Source organism: Rhinolophus sinicus, chromosome 15 (assembly GCF_057876585.1).
Source record: "Rhinolophus sinicus isolate RSI-liver-muscle chromosome 15, RSI-T2T, whole genome shotgun sequence".
NCBI lineage: Eukaryota > Metazoa > Chordata > Mammalia > Chiroptera > Rhinolophidae > Rhinolophus > Rhinolophus sinicus.
The window spans coordinates 102,376,375-102,393,968 of NC_142515.1; the positions used below are offsets into that span (position 1 = coordinate 102,376,375).

Below are 17,594 nucleotides of genomic sequence, written 5' to 3' on the forward strand. Positions count from 1 at the left end.
TTTTTGGTTGAGTCTTTAGGGTATTTTTATATAAAGAATCATGCCGTCTGCAAAAAGTGACAATTTAACTTCTTCATTCCTAATTTGAATGCTTTTTATTTCTTTCTCTTGCCTGATTGCTCTGGCGAGGACTTCCAATGCTATGTTAAATAACAGTGGTGATTGGGAGCATCCCTGTCTTGTTTCTGTTCTTAGAGAAAAAGCTTTCAGTTTTTCACCATTTAATATATTAGCTGAGGGTTTGTTGTATATGGCCTTTATTATGTTGAAGTACTTTCCTTCTATACTCATTTTATTAAATGTTTTAATCATAAATGGATGTTGTTTCTTGTCAAATGCTTTTTTTTAAATCTATTGATATGATCATATAATTTTTATCCTTTGTTTATGTGGTATATAACATTGATTGATTTGCGTATGTTGAACCATCCTTCTGACCCTGGAATGAACCCCACTCGATTGTGATGTATAATCTTTTTAATGTATTGCTGTATTCAATTTGCTAGTATTTTGTTTAGGATTTTTTTGTATGTATTCATCTGAGATTGTGGTCTTTAGTTTTTTTGTGTGTGTGTGTTATCCTATCCAGATTTTGGTATCAGTATAATGTTAGCCTCATAAAATGAATTGGGAAGTATTGCCTCTTCTTCAACTTTTGGAAGAGTTTGAGGCAGACAGGTGTTAAATCATCTTTGAATGTTTGGTAGAATTCACTAGTTAAGCCACCTGGTTCTGGAATTTTGCTCTTGGGGAAGTTTTGGATGATTGTTTCAATTTCCTTACTGTTGATTGGTCTATTTAGATTTTCCAGTTCTTTGTGATTCACTCCAGGAAGGTTATATATTTCTAAGAACTTGTCCATTTCTTCCAGGTTATTGAATTTGGTGGCATATAGTCTTTCATGGTATTCTTGTATGATCCTTTGATTTCTGTGGTGTCTATCATAACTTCTCCTCGTTCGTTTCTGATTTTGTTTATTCGTGTCTTTTCTCTTTTTCCCTTAGTGAGTCTAGCCAGAGCATTGTTAATTTTATTAATCTTTTCAAAGAACTAGCTCTTTGTTGCATTAATTTTTTCTATAGTCTTTTTGTTCTCTATTTCATTTAATTCTGCTTTAATTTTTATTATTTCCTTCCTTCTGCTGACTTTGGGCTTCATTTGTTCTTCTTTTGCTAGTTCTATAAGTTACTAGAACTAGATGTTAGGTTGTTTATTTGGGATTTTTCTTGTTTCTTGAGATAGGCCTGTAATGATATAAATTTCTCTTATTACTGCTTTCACAGCATCCCAATGATTTTGACATGTTGTCTTTTTATTCCCATTTGTTTCTATGTATGTTTTGATCTCTCCTTTTATTTCTTCTTTGTCCCAACCATTCTTTAGTAGCACATTGTTTAATCTCTACATACTTGTGGTTTTTCCTCCTTTGTTTTTGCAGTTGATCTCAAATTTCAAAGCATTGTGGTCAGAGAATATGATTTCAATCTTCCTAAATTTGTTGAGGCTAGTTTTGTGTCCCAATATATGGTCTATCCTTTAGAATGTTCCATGTGCACTAGAAAAGAATGTATGGTCTGGTGTTCTGGAATGAAATGTTCCATAAATGTTGATTGCATTCGGTCTAATGTGTCATTTAAGACTGATATTTCTTATTGATTTTCTGTTTGGATGATCTATTCAATGGGGTATTTAGGTCACCTATTATAATTGTGTGTTTTTTCAATTTCTGTCTTTAGTTCTGTTAGTAGTTGCTTTATATATTTTGGTGCTCCCTAATTGGGAGCATATATATTGGTAAGTGTTATGTCTTCTTAATGTGTTGTTCCCTTTATCATTATGAGATGTCCATTTTTGTCACTTCTTACTTTTTTTATCTTTAAGTCTTTTTCATCAGATATAAGTATGAATATGCCTACTTTTCTCTGGGTGCCATTTGCTTAGAGTATCATTTTCCACTCTTTCACTTTGAGTCCTTGCAGCTGAGATGTGTCTCTTAAAGGCAGCATGTGGTTGGGTTTTGTTTTTTGATCCAGTCTTCTACTCTGTACCTTTTTATTGGTGAGTTTAGTTCATTTACATTTAGGGTGATTATTGATCTATGAGAATTTCCTATAGTCATTTTATCTTTGATTTTCTGGTAGCTTAGTATATCCATTGTTTCTTTACCTTTGCATTTCTTTACCTATCTGTTATTTTATTTTGGTGGTTTTCTATGATTTTTTTTCCCTCTTGTTTCCTCTTTTATTATGCTATGTGTCTCAGTTCTGGAATTTTTTTGAGTGGTTATCATTAAGTTTATGTAAAAGAAAGTTTCATATATGAGTATTCCTTTTTCTTCGACACACATCTTGGACATACCACCCTGAACGTGCTTGATCTCATCTGGTCTCAGAAGCTAAATAGGCTTGGGCATGGTTAGTACTTGGATAGGAAAAGATCAGTTTAACAGTTAAGAAATTTGAGTGTATGCTATTAAAAATGCACATAAATATCTTTAAAACTTGGTGCAAGAAGAGGTAAAATACGTTAAAATTTTGAATTAATATCGTTTTCAAAAAATAGCTAAAGAAGTAGAATATCTACTAAGAGAAATTTCCTCAGATTCCTCAAGCATCAAATAATTACCTCAAATGGGACTGAAGCTGGATTTTAAAATGGGGAGACAAATAAAAGTTTTGAGACTAGACCAGCAGAGGGAGCTTAATGTGTTTGGTCAGTATAGACATTGAAAACAGTTAAGATCTTGGTTAGGCAGAGATATGTCGATTGGGAGAATTATGTAGTTTTATTTGAGATATGAGTCCTCAGATGCAAAGGTATTTGCTAATGATTATAGGTAATTTGAAATTCCATCCTCTCAATTTTAATGCACTGTCTTTATTAAAGTAGGTTATTTGTATTATAAAAAACAAAACTATATTTGTATAAGAAATAAAAATGTCTTAATGCTTTTATAAAAGCATATTAAGCAATATTATGGTAAATAAAACAATGAGACAAAATTTAGTTGCAGAGCCATGATGGTGGAAACTATGAATAAAATACATCAACTTTTCAAGCAGTAGCAAAATAGTTTTTGATCCTTAAGATAGAACTATAATAACAAGTTCTAATTTCTCTATGTCTATGTAGAGGGATACCATATTGCAGCTATTCTATCTGATACCATTAAAATGTTTACAAATATTGAATCTGATTATGTGAATAGGAATAATGTCACATGTTCAGCAGTTTGGAAGACTAAAAAGAAAGCAAAATGGATGTAGTTAATTTTATAACAGTTTATTTTCTAATACTTAAGCTCTAAGGTGTTTCATTAATGTTCATTGATGTTGCTTGTGAGTCTGAAGAGGATAGTGATAGATTCTAAAAATGATTTCAAAGGAAATATATTATGATGGAATATGTAAGAATGGAAAGGATTTCTATACTAGCAAAGGGAAATAAAACTTTCCCTTGAGGGTCATTGTGAGGATGTATTTGCCATATTCTGCAAGCTTTCTGTATAATATTCTGTAAAGTAAGTCTGTTTAAAGTTAAAGGTAAGAAATTTAGTTGGTGTAGTCATCTCATAGACTATGTTCTAACTACCAAGTGGTTATAACCATTTAGTGGTAGGCTAATGAATTATGTCATAAAAAGCCGAGACCTTCAGGAACTGACAATCTGTCAGACTTTAATGCAAAGGAAATTCCACCATGTCTTCTCTCATTTCCAAGTCCTTTCCTCCACGGCACAAAGATAAGTAAAACTATAAATCTTTCTGACTCTTGCTGTTGAAAGTATTTTGTGTAAACAGTCTTGCAAACGAGAAAGTATAAACACATACAGTGTATATAGTAGCAATTAAAATGAGAAAGTTACCAGGACTAGAAATACAGTTTGGGAAGTCTAAGTAGAAAAAGCCAGTAAAGATCCCTTCACCATTAAATATGGTTTGAACTGGGCATGTATAAATGTAGGATATAAATCAGGAACAGATATTCAACCAGAATCAAGAATATGTCAAAGTCTGAAGCAGGATTATAATCACGTTAGGATTAGAATTGCACAAAAACTACACTGTGCTCAAACAAGGAAATTACATGCAGTTTCTTTGTGTTTACAGAAACACTCACACACATTCATGTTAAGTTATATACTGTAGTTAAGATAATTCTATATAATGCCCATATATGGGAGGTTAGTTTTTCTCCACTGATGCTTTTATTGTTTGACTAGAATCACAGAAATGCTGCTAAATGAGTAAATATTATGTACATGATGAAAAAAGCATTTTAAAAATGTGGCGCCTGAAAAAAGTCTCTTTCTGTTGAGATAGATCCTCTACACACAGGCACGCAAAACTCTTCACAAACCCCCACATAATAATTTGCATATTAGTTACTTTTCCTTAGACATTCACTATGAAATCATTCTGAGATATATAAAATGAGCATAATTCTCTACTTAATTGTTTTGGGAGCTAGTAAGTGTTGAAGTATTTCATATCCTATTTTAGCTAAAATCAACTTTGAAGGTTAATGCAAATTATACTTGCTAAATTCAGGAATGGAGTGTAATTCTAGGTAATTTAAGAACCACCATACATAGTTTCAATGTTTAAGTTGCCCACTAGACAATTTTACAGGTATTCAGTGGTTCATGTGTTTATTTCTGCATTTTATTTTAGCTAAAGTACACAATAAAAACTACAGGGCAAAGAAGAGATACAACATAATCTTTAGAGAAAGTTATAAAATTCAAAACAGAATAAATCTGGTCTGTAATGATAATTTTTTGGCTTTAATAAGTATGTGAAATGTTCTCAATTGCATAGTAATGAAGTCTCTGTTCAGTGAGTTTAGTTAAATTAAGGCATATACTCCAAGTTACAAAATATTCATGATGTTTGAGCAAATACTGTATTCATTTGGAAAGTTAATCAAATAGAATACTTAAAGCAATGTTATGAATACATTTATTAGTAAACAGAATGACTAAACATGAAATTGTTTACTCCTATTCTTGTGTCTGGTTATTAAAAAGCATGGAAAAGAAATAATTTATATGGTAAAATTTTAGTTTTAACTTGACATTTCATATTTAATGACTGAAATGTGAAAAATCAACCTTGTTTTCACTTACATTTATTCTCTAATAAATATCTAATGCCATGTGTAAATGACACATTGTTACTTGAAGTTGATTGCAATTTATACCATTAGTTTTCTTTTCAAATCTTATTATATTAAAATTTTGGCTTCAAATTAAATAACATTAGCAGAAGAATTGCTGTTAATGTGACTATAAATTACTTTGGTATGAAAGTTGTTTCAAAGTAAACATGCCTACCATGGTTGTCTCAGCGATAGAGCCAAAGCTGTTTATGAATATGTTGCATGTGACATTAACTGGAGGGCCTGAAAAAGAAATTAAGACATGAGGTCTATTTAGATATTTATTTAAAATATTTTCAAATAGTTGCATACTTCTCTTTAGTAGTTTTTTACAAAAAAATATTTTTAAATATACGTATATACACAGACACTTAAAATTGAAGGCAATCATTCTGTGAAATAATACAGATTGCAAATGACAAGTTCATGGTCTCCTTTCAACACTGATGCTGGTCAGTCATTAACCTCTTTTGGTCTCAGCTTCCATGATCTACAAATATGTAGCACTTTTTCTAGGATGAGTTTGCGAACTTAATTTTCAGACCTCATCTACCAGAACTTTTCAAAACTGCCTGTGGGTATCTCATTCACCAGATCTTCTTTTAAAAGTTTTGTTCAGTCTTCTCTGTGCCTAACTGGTATCACAGCCTTAGGCGCCTGCAATGTTTAAACAATTTCCTGCGATTATTTTCAACAATGCCCTGGGGATGGGATTTTTCCCACTGAAGGAGTTCCCAGTCAAACAGGGAACAGCCAGACAGGTCAAACAATAACATACCTCTAGGGATGGACTATCTGAGGAGCTCCAAACCTGGTTTGCTCTCTGGTAGATGCTAGGGTCCTTGATTATACAGCATTTGTGGTTGAGAGGCTGCTAGTTTTCAAGGGTAGTAGGAGTGGGGCCATATTTAAATGCCTTCTGTCCTTAGAGAAATTCCTCAGTTTTTCTTGAATAAATATCCTCATACTGTTGCAAGTTTTTGGTTAATTTTCAGAGTTCTAAAGGATAATTTTGACCATTTTGCCAGTGTTTCTGGTGCTTTTTGGAGGAGTGAATTTATAGAGATTCTCACTCCACCGTTCCAGAAGGCCCCTGTGTGTGCCTGATTTAACATTCATCATAAAACCAAGAATTTTTATTTTTATGAGACCATTTATTCATTCCTTTCCTAAATATCTAAAACGTGTGCACATCAAATTGAAGAAGACACAAAGAGATAATCATCTAGCAGTGCAAAAGTTAATAGGAATCAGTAAATTGTTGACTACTTGTTAGCACATACTGTGCTGATTCATAGATACCCCTTAATCCATGTAACACTGAGAGTGGATAATAGTCCACCATTTACACATTAGGGAGCTAAAGCTCACAGAGTACACTTAAGGTGCTAACAAATGCCATAGTCAGAATATGAACCATTGGTCAGATTGTAAGAATGATTCTTTCCCGCTATACCAAGTTGTTCTCAAATCTTTTAACTCAGCTAATCTCTACCTAAGTTAGTCAGATAAAGCCACACACAAAAACTGATCTAAGCCTAATTTAGTGTTTGTTTGTTTTCTACCAAAGGATGTTCTCTTTGTACCAATATTAAAAAACAAACAAACAAACAAAAAACTATTTCTTTAGTTAGAATCATTCAAAATAACATTTGAAGTTTTAATTTATATTTACTTGATTACTGGTGCGTAATTTTCATCTTTGTTTTTCTACTCATTTTATGATAGCCATTTACTTGCTGGAATAGGTAGAGAAAACGAACAACAAGATTATTTACAAGTAAAGTCTAGGATGCATTGGCCTATGAATCCTACTCACATTGAAATCATCCAGGTAGTTTTAGAAAAGATTGATAACCTGATTCTTATCTTCTAATTTTGTGGGCACGTCATGCAACCAAGGCACTTTTTATTGCCTTGGTATTTTTAAAAGCTCCGGTGAGTCAGATGGCAGCAATGTGGAAAATACTGACCGAAGGAATTCTGGACTAGGAAGTATCTGTGGCCATCATATCATAGGGTTAAAAATTAACTGGGGTTTTCTTAGAGATGAAGAAATAGAGAGAGAGAGAAGTCAGGACTTAGAGTATTGAAAATGCAAGGCTATTAATTTTGACAAGAGAGTTGCCTATTATAAATTTGGTCATCACTGCTAATAAAACATAGTAGATGCTTTGTACTTAGAAAGAGCCCAAAGCTGATTGAACACTGAGATGCCTAGAATAATATTTCAAACAGATATAGAAGCTAAATTGTTGTAAGTATGAAGGGTGAACATGTAAGAATAAGACAACCTCATAAAAATCCCGAATCCTGGAAGTACTATTATTTGATTACTAGTGGAAAGTTGTTGTTTTTTTTAATCTTTACCAGTTATTTCTAAATATTTACCAATGTTTTCAATATGTGAGGTGATAGGACTGTCTTATCTGTTACTACGTAAGAAAGGAGAAAGCATAGGTATTTTACTTCATGATTATTGTACCACTGTAAGAAAAGTATGAAGTCACAATTAACTGTCAGAAGATTTTTCTTTCTCTTTTTTTTTTTTTTACTTAATGTTAGTCGAAGGTGATGAACTCTAAAATATATACAGAGGCTGACTGGAATCTTGAAAAACTAAAACCAATCTTTCATATTTTATAGATTATTCTCCTTTTTTCCTAGAGAATACTAAAAGCCTGCTATTTACTTTTTCTGGTAGCAGGAGTCTGGGGAATATCATTTAGCTTGAGATAAATTCTGTTGTGCTTTATTGGCTCACACCCGTTGGAGAACACACAATCATTAGTATCAGGTTAATTCATTTTTCAAGAAAATGCTGATGAAGGTACATCCATGTTGGGGGAACATGGCCCGTTATGAAATTGCTGTTAGAAGACTGCCAGCTCTATATAACTGTGATCTCTTTGGCTGAAATTGGAATAAATAAAACAGGAAGGGGGTGACTTTTCTTATTTTAATTTAGCAAGGGGCAGGGTCTTTGTTTATTTGGACTTTAATTTCTCTCTGGGAATTGAATAAAAAGTGAGGCATTCTTTATTATACTTTTTGGTCTTGTGTTTTAAATTTAATTATTATCCATAGAATTATAGGTGATCGTGGTTAAAAACAAAAATAGAATGAAGGTGAAAATTCAGCATAGGCTTCAGGGGCCTAAGTTAGTAATACTTATTCTGGTACATTCCGGTGTCCTGTGTGTGCAGGTGCTGTATGGTACCTCCTAATGATTCCAAGAAGGGTTTGAATGGAGTAGTATTAAGTCCTGTGTTAAGATGAGACCTCCTCTGATAGATTTGTTTTTTCTCTAAAATGTGGCACTGGCATCTCAAGCTGACCAGAGACTTGAATCATAAGGTCAATGAATAAAATAAGGAAAATAATGTTTCCATAGAAAAGCAATGGTCAAAGAAGTGACTAATTGAGGCTTTCACTAGCATTTGGGAATTTGATGCCTCATATTATATGAAACAGATTCCAGCCCTTGCCTGTCCAACATGCCTCCAATCAGACGCAAAAAGGCTCTTCCTAAAAGCAGAAAGTCAGCCTGGTTTCTAATCTAACTTTCATTTGGGGTAAAGTAAATCACAGTGGTCTCAAATGTAAGCTTTATTGTTTAATCCATCATCTACCAGATGTGTTCCTCACGTGGTTATTGGAAATACATAAGTGCTATTTGGTTCCCAATTCGCTACTTATTTATATATATATATATATATATATATATATATATATATATATATATATATACACACACACACACACACATATTCTCTTCTTCAGCAGAAAGAAAGGTGAATGGATTCAGGCATCAAACCTTAATTCCAAATTTCAAAAATAGAGTAGACGCTTACTTGAAAGATTGGATGGATAGATAGATAGATAGATAGATAGATAGATAGATACATAGATACATAGATACATAGATACATAGATACATAGATACATAGATACATAGATACATAGATACATAGATACATAGATAATTTCACATATATAGAAATTATTTCATTTTTAAAAATTGTAAAAAGATATTAGCGTATGAAGCAATTTGGAAATAAAAGCCATTGTTTTTAAAGACAGGCTTGGCCCAGATCATGGAATCTTTTCAATGTGATACTAAAGCATTTGGAATTTACTTAATGAACATGAGGGAGCCATTACAGGTTCTTGATTATGGAAGTATAGTGAACGAACACGACACGGTGAATAGTTGAATGGATGGATGATAACAGCTTAGAAACAGAGAAAATAGTTAGGACTTTATTGTAATAGTGCAGATGGGAAAGAGAATGGCCTGACCAAGAACAGTGACAGTGGAGAGCGATCACAAAGAATGAAATGGATATAGCACTATCATGTTTATAAAGCACTGTATTCACTGGGAGCTCTGGTGGGTGTCAGATCAGTGCAGCACTCTTGGAGTAGTTTTCTACACTAGCTGTCCATGTGTATATTCAAAAATTTTGAGAGTGAAGCTCAGAGAAGATTGTAAATTTTCTACTGCCATTATAGAGAGCACCTGTTACAGCAGTCCTTGACCAATCTGCTATTTCCTCTGTGCCAGTGCAAAAGCTGTTATATCCATCTAATAGGCTACTATGTTTAGCAACAGAGCAGATAACTGCTATGGCATCCATATGGCAAAGTGTGCTTTTAAATTGTTCATTACATTAGCTATCGTTGGCCTGAAAAGCAAGTGACAGTAGCTGCAGATGTTTTTAGCAGCATGTTTTCTTTTAGCTGTTTCTTAAAGAAATAGACCATGGTTTGAAGTTCAGAGATGGATAAAGGCAAAATGGCAAAGTACAATGCAAAGCCTTGGCAATTATATTATTATTATTCATGTTGGGGATGATTGTTCACCAGGCAGGTCTAGAGCAAACAGAGACAAACAAAAATAACCCACGTGTTTACATAATTTTTAACATGTCGTATGAAAGCCTTACAACATTTGAAAGATTAAATCTCAAAAAATTATGTTTAATGAGTTGTTTTTCATTTTAGATAAATATATATTTTATGTAGTCGTGTTACTACGAGGAGAGATATGCCTTTAGTTTTTAATTAACAAAAGCATATTTGATGACTTTAAATCCAGATTTTAAGTTATTTGTTAGATATTTGAAAAAGGTTTGAAAATCATGGCAGGATCCAGTTTATTCTCCACACCCCCCCCCCTTCTTTTCCCTTCCCTTTCCTTCCTGAAAATGCAGTCCTAAAGCCATTCAGTCGGGCAATGCAAAATGGGCTTCCATGCTGGGGATGGCTGTGGGCAGTGGTAATCTAGAGCAGATGAGAAGGACATCTATAGAGATGGATTACATAGCATGGGAGGTTGGAGCCAGAGTGAGTGAGGAGGGTGTTGCCACAGTAGGGCAGCCTGGTGAGAGGTACTAGAACCAAAGAAGTGTGAGGAGAATGTGTGCGTGAGGGCATCCTGGCATGGGAAGTCAGAGTCTGAACAGGCCCTGGGGCATTTGTGTAAGAGAGGGAGTGGCAATCATGAGAGAAATGCAAATAAAAACCACAATCAGATACCACTTCACTCCGGTCAGAATGGCTAGCATCAATAAATCAGCAAACAACAAGTGCTGGCGAGGATGTGGAGAAAAGGGATCCCTCATGCACTGCTGGTGAGATTGCAGATTGGTGCAGCCACTGTGGAAATCAGTATGGAGGTGTCATGCAGGAGACCCTGCTCGCTGCACCATGTGTCTTGCGGGGTGGCCTGCGGGGTTTCTGCTCCTGCTCCCCACATAAGAACGCAGGATATGGTGAGGCCAAAATGGAACACCCTCAGAGCCATAGATGGGGGAGTCATACCACTATATTCTTGCTGGTGGCACTATAGTCTCACTGGAGGCTGGATCCACACTGTCCGCAACCCGCTTGCCAGCTTAGCCACCATCTTCTTGCTAGCACCATTTTTTTGCTAGCGTAGCCACAGCAGTTATATTAGTGGCCAATGGCTCACTGGCTACAGCTGACGGCCAACTAGCCACAGCTGATGGCCATCCAATCACAGTTGATGGCCATTTACTACCTGAGCCAGCACCTTTCTATGTGAGGCCGAGAGCCTGGAAACTGCTTTCTGGGGCTCTGTCCCCACAGGAGGTATCTCAAAAAACTGGAAATGAACTGGAATTGCATGACCCAGCAATTCCACTCTTAGGTATCTATCTAGAGAAATCCAAAACACTAATTCGAAAAAATTTATGCACCCCTGTTTATTGCAGCGCTATTCACAATAGCCAAGACATGGAAACGACCAAAATGCCCACCGGCAGATGACTAGATTAAGAAACTGTGGTACATTTATGCAATGGAGTATTACTTGGCCATAAAGAAGAATGAAATCTTACCATTTGCAACGATATGGATGGACCTAGAGAACATTATGCTAAGTGAAATAAGTCAGACGGAGAAAGACAAATACCATATGATCTCACTTATATGTGGAATCTAAAGAATAGAGTACATGAACAGGCTAATCAGAAACAGTCTCAGAGATATAGAGAAAAAACTGAGAGTTGCTAGGTGAGAGGGGGTGGATATGAGGGAGAAGGTGAGGGGATAAGAAAGCACAAATTGGTAGCCACAATATTGCCACCGGGATACGCAAGTCAGTTTGGGGAATATAATCAATAATGTTGTAAAGATTTTGATGGGTATCCGATGGACACTTGTTTTATTGGGGAGACCACTTCATGGACAATGTAGATGCCTGACCACTGCACTGTACACCTGAATCTGAAGCTGAATAATAATGAATGTCAACTATAATTTAATATATGTATAGTCACAGGAGGTGGAGCACAGCATAGGGAATAGAGTCAGTGGAATTGTAACAGCTATATGCGATGTCAGAGGGGTAGTAGATTGGGGGAGGGAAGTTATCACTTTGTGAGGGGTATAAATGTCTAACCATTACATTGTTTTGTACACCTGAAACTAATAATAAAACAAAAAGAGAGTGAGTGGCAAGGAGATTCATTGCATATTGATTAAATACAGAATTATAGTGAGGATTATGGGACCCAGGTCTCTTACTGTCAGATGAGAAAGTTAAAATATGGAAACTCAGCAACAAGAATAAACCTATAGAATTGGAGATATCAATGTGAATTCATGGTTTTCAATAGAGAAGTAAATATATAGATGTAAATTAATATGTATATATATGAATGTACACATACATGTGTGTGTATGTGTGTATTTATGAATATATATATATGTATAAAGATGCATTCTGGCAGGCACCAACTTAATCAATTAATCAAAGTAAACATCCCCAGTTATGGTAAAAATTAATATGCTCCACTGTCTGATAAGATGCAATCAGAACTTAGCATCACCTCTGTGATATTTCTGTCAAGATGAATTACCTAAATTGAATCATGAGGAAACATTAGACTAATGCAAATTTAGGTGCATTCTGTTAAATTAAAAAATACTAATATTTTTTTTAAATGTCTAGATCATGACAGTCATAGAAAGTACAAGATTATGGTTCAGACTGAAGGAGACAATGAGAAATGACAAAATGCAGATGTGATTCTAAACTAGATTCTTTTGCTTATGAAGCCATTATTCAGATAATTGATAAATTTTGAATGAGGTCTGCAAATTAGATGGTAGCAGTATTTCTGTGTTCATTTGCTTGTTTCAATGGTTAGATGGTGGTTTTTTAGGAGAATGGTCTTATTTGTATGATATACTCAAGTATATCAAGTATTGGCGCATGAGGTCAACAACTTACTTTCAAGTGGTTTGGGAAAAAAATAGGTAAGGGCTATACTTGCAAACCTTCTGTTAGTTTAAGATTGTTTTAAAATTAAAAAAAAAAGAAATAACTACTACAGAAAGAATACATTAAAATCAAACAAAACCTAAAAATATAGAAAGCAGAATCTAAATCTATGAACATTTTAGGTGAACATCTACAATTTTAGAAAAGCTTATTATTAAAGAAGTTCTTCCTGTTAAGATGACCTTGTATTATGTAAAAATGCAAGTAGAAAATATACCTTTATACAGAAATAATTGTGGATTTAGTTCAAGAGCAATAGTGTCTGGATGGATAAGAATCGTTAAAGGTAGATACAGGAAATGCTAACACTTTCCCTGAAAAAAAAAAAAAAAAATACAAGCAGGAAATGAGTATTAGGTACACATGCCATTCTGGGGATAGAATGTGTTGCAGCAAAAATTATGATTTGAAAACTGGATTTGTGGTGTGGGAGAAAGGGATTAATATAGAGAACTATTACAGATGAAAAGACAGAAACCACAAAAACATTATGAAGGCAAACAATGTTATTTCTAGATAAAGAGAGTGGCCGTTGGAGACAGATGAAAAAAACTTAAAAATGCAATCAGGGTTTGGGAGGAAACATAATCAGGTGATTGCTGAGGGAGTACTTTCTGCTTGCATCCAAATTAGACTCAAGGGTTATCAAAGACCTACTGAGGGCCTAAACAGTAAGGTCAAAAGAAAGAAGTAAAGTCCAAAAAAAGCTGGTAAAATAGTCTAGTGAAATAATGTTTTATTGTCTATGGATGTACTTTTATTTGCAATTCAGTTGATTTTTATCTGTGAAACTGGCGTCTAGTTTCAAATGACTCCTAGAAGTTTCTATCTCAAGAGGGGAATTGAACAGTTCTCTTTCTCTCTGAGGCCATAAAAATTGTACTACCAAATAAAAATGGGACTAAACGTATCACACCAAAGAGAATGGGAGGAAAGTCATAATTAGTTTAATGATAAAATAGAAAAGGCAAAAGAAAACCGAGCAAAGCCTAAAATAAATGCATGTTAGGACCACGTGGAGAAGGAAGCTAATGTGCTAGGAATTAACCAGTGAGGGACAAAGTTTAGGGTCATTTATAGGGTAGAGGTGGGGCGTTGGACAGGACCCGGAGGGCGAGACCATGGGCACCTATCTCAGAAAGCTCCGTGATTCTCATCCATCTTCCTGGAGAGCAGGGGTAGCCTGGGGCTTGGCACTGTAGAATTTTGGAAGGCATGGAAACAAGTTTTGCAAACATAGTTTATTAAAGTGATTGGAAATAATATGGTTCTGTTAATTGGTGATGACTTTTTAATCGTCTTCTTTTTCCAGCTTTACTGAAATATAATTGACATATAACAATGTGTGAGTTTAAGGTTCCTGGTGTGTTGATTTGATACACTTACATATTGCAATATGAGTACAGTACCACCATAACATTAGCTGACACCTCCCTTACAGCACATCATTACTATTTACTTATTTGTGGTGAGAACATTTAAACTACCCTCTTAGCAACTCTCAAGTATATAATACAGTATTGTTAATTATAGTCTCAATGCTGTGCATTAGATCCCCAGAACTTACTCATCTTCTGTTTGCAAAAAGTTGTTGTTGTTGTTGTTTTTAAGTAGGGAAAATAACTTTTTCTGATTGGGGAAAGCTAGGTTCCTGACAGTACCTCAAAACTAAAGCCATCTCTGTTTTGCCATCTAGAGGACCTCAGCCCAAAGTCTAGTCAACACTCAATGCTCACCTAAAGCAATGCTCTGCCAGGGCAATGACATCTGTCAGATTTTCCTTTCCAGAGAGTGGAATAGCAGAAAACCATCTCCCTAGACACACACACACACACAAACACACACACACACACACACACACACACAGAATTAAACCTGCATCAGTATCGAGGCAACTCAGCTCAATCCTTCCTGAACTACAGAGCGTTTCTCTCACGTATTAGAAAACTAGCAACTTAGAGTAAACATGATGAATAAACATAATTGTTCCTGCAGAAATAAAAGTGAAATCACTGGGCCAAAAAGAAAAACAGAAGAAGTGGAATACTACAAGAATAGAGGTATTAATTCAGCAGTCTAGTTAGTGCAAAGGAACCTTATAAGGCCTTCTTTGTAAAAGACCTCCAAAGCAATCAAACAGATTTCACCAGAAGCAACCAATTTTGCTTTTGGAGTCTTTACCTCAAAGAAGTAAAGCTGTGCATGAGGATTGTTGAGCCAAGGAACTGCTGCTTTTCATCACTAATACTTTTAGACAACTTAGTGTTTGCCAAGTTCAGATACCTGATTTTTACTATTGTCATAAATAAAACAAACAGCTAAACATACAAAATAGCACCTGCCTACCAACCTGTGACACAACCCCATGACTTCGTATTCAAGGAAAATGGTGTAGAATAAAGAGGACTGTGAAGAGACCAAAATATAATTACAGAACTAAAATGTTCCTGAATATTCCAAAAGTATACAAATAACACCATGTAATACTATCAAAGAGTGATTTAGAGGACAAATCTGAAGTATTCTCCTTAAATCTAGGGGAAAGGAACAAGAGTGAAAGATATGAGTGGAAGTGGGTTAGCCACAGATGATAAAAGAGACCAGATTTTTTTTTTAAGGGAAAGAGAATTGCTTTGGAAATAACACAATGCCAGCATAAGCAACAATTTTATTAAAGACAAATGTCTGTATGAGGATACTGCTTTCCCTCAATTTGTGAAAGTTCCTCAGAATGCTGAAATTTCTCATTTTCATTTTTATATGATACCCTTTAAACTGTACTACTTTCCCGAAGCTTGCATTCAGTGTTTTCCTCCCGTGCAGTTGAAAATATTTATGGTAGCAATGCTTAAAAACAAATAAAAAAATGCAATCCACAGTTTAAATGTTCAACTCACTTTTAAATTGAAGCAATTCATAATTTTCTATTCATAAATTATCAACAAATTCTACTTCTATCTTTTTCTCCTGCTACCCATTCTTGGTATTTATTAATCCTTTCTAATTAATTCTTATACCATTGCTAAGCAATCTTTTTCTTAATCCGTAAGAACAAATTCAGGAAAAAAAGAATTATTGTAGAATATGTTGTGTTTTTTTTTTGTTTTTTTCATCTTTAGGAATAAAAATAGCTTAGTTGAATCCCATGGAAAAGATGCGTATTCTTATAACTTAGATTATTTTTTATTAAATAAAATAATATTCAAGAGATATTAAATTAGTAGGGGCATGGAAGCAGTTTTTTAATCTTTTACCCTAGATTAAATTACAGGACATATGGTAGTTCTGGATAATCCACATATAACTTGTATAAATATGTTACTTGTCACTATACTAACAGAAAAAGAAAGAGTACTCAAACTGATAATTGCACTCTTTCCTATAAATTTGGTAGGTAGAATAATTTCTTAAACATTATCAGTGGCTTTTAGTTATCTGGACTTTTCCCCAGGACATAAATGCAACAACTATTTGATTCTCCACGATAGAGTCCTGATATTGGGGGATTTAACATATGGGAAAGTTTATTGTCAGCTCTAAAGAAGCTTCCATTCCAGTTAGTAAGAGTATATATTAAAGTTATACATAATATATAATTTCCTAAAATGAATTGTCACGACAATAAGTATAATAACAATTAGAGAAGGAAAAAAACACTGTTGGTTCAAAGAAGACAAATTATAATAACTATTAACATGAGAATATATATTTTTTAAGACATACTTTGACTAATAAAACATACAATAAAATTTTTGGAAATAGCCATCAGAATTTTTGGTGAAATCAATTTAAAAATGTATCTTATTTAATCATATTTAAAACACATTTCATATATAGTAGTAAGCAGAACAATTACCTTTAAAATTGGGTCTGATTCTTGCATCATACCCCGATGTCCTCCCCATTAATTTATCCAAAAAGTCAGAAGGTGACATTGGAGCACTTCGAGATCTTGCACTATCTGTTTCCTTTGTTGCAACCAAACTACAAATGAGAAAAAAACATCGATTTTACAAAAAACAATCTTCCTAACAATTGTTACCTACAAATATAAAATTAATATGCTAAGCAAAAATACCTTTGAAAACAAAAAGAAAAGCTTTATATACGATACAATGAATGTAATCATAATGACAGATAGGTATTGATAGATTTACAGTCAGTGTTTACAAGGTTTCACACGTTTTCAGCCCAAAGCTCAGAGATGACATTGTTTTCTGTTAAGTCCGGAAACAAAGCCAACTTATTAGACTTTCAAAATTTGCATTTACCCAAACTTGATTTCTGATAGCAATTTTTAGCTGAAAGTATCCTTAGTGATTCGGACATAAGAAAATACGAAAGTTTAGCTGTGAAATACAATTCTTATTGCTTTTATTGAAGGGGAAAACATCACCCTTAGGTTCTGTGAAACTTTTTTTAACAGTAATAAAACTTCTGTCTGATAGATTAAACAATCATGTTCTTTTCTTCAATTAGATTGCCTCCTATATTAATAACATACCCAGTTACATTCATTCTGCGTTTACTTTGTGTCACTCATCTACGGTGCATCTTGTTCAGATTTAAAATTTGTGCGTCCAGATTGAGAAATTACTATAAATGTGGTCTGTGCACCTGGC

The 17,594-nt window shown here is 34.2% G+C and overlaps 1 protein-coding gene across 3 annotated transcripts in view; it reads right to left on the reverse strand.

Moving 5' to 3' along the window:
- The window catches only part of GLRA3 (glycine receptor alpha 3), a 150,813-nt gene that overhangs the window by 106,067 nt on the left and 27,152 nt on the right, over nt 1-17,594 (reverse strand). For all 3 annotated transcript variants that reach the window (XM_088792540.1, XM_019733097.3, XM_019733096.3), the window contains exons 2-3: nt 16,829-16,956; nt 5,335-5,402 (exon numbers count right to left, since the gene is read on the reverse strand). In XM_088792540.1, the coding sequence (XP_088648666.1) occupies nt 5,335-5,402; nt 16,829-16,956 (196 nt within the window). The remainder of the gene's footprint in view (nt 1-5,334; nt 5,403-16,828; nt 16,957-17,594) is intronic.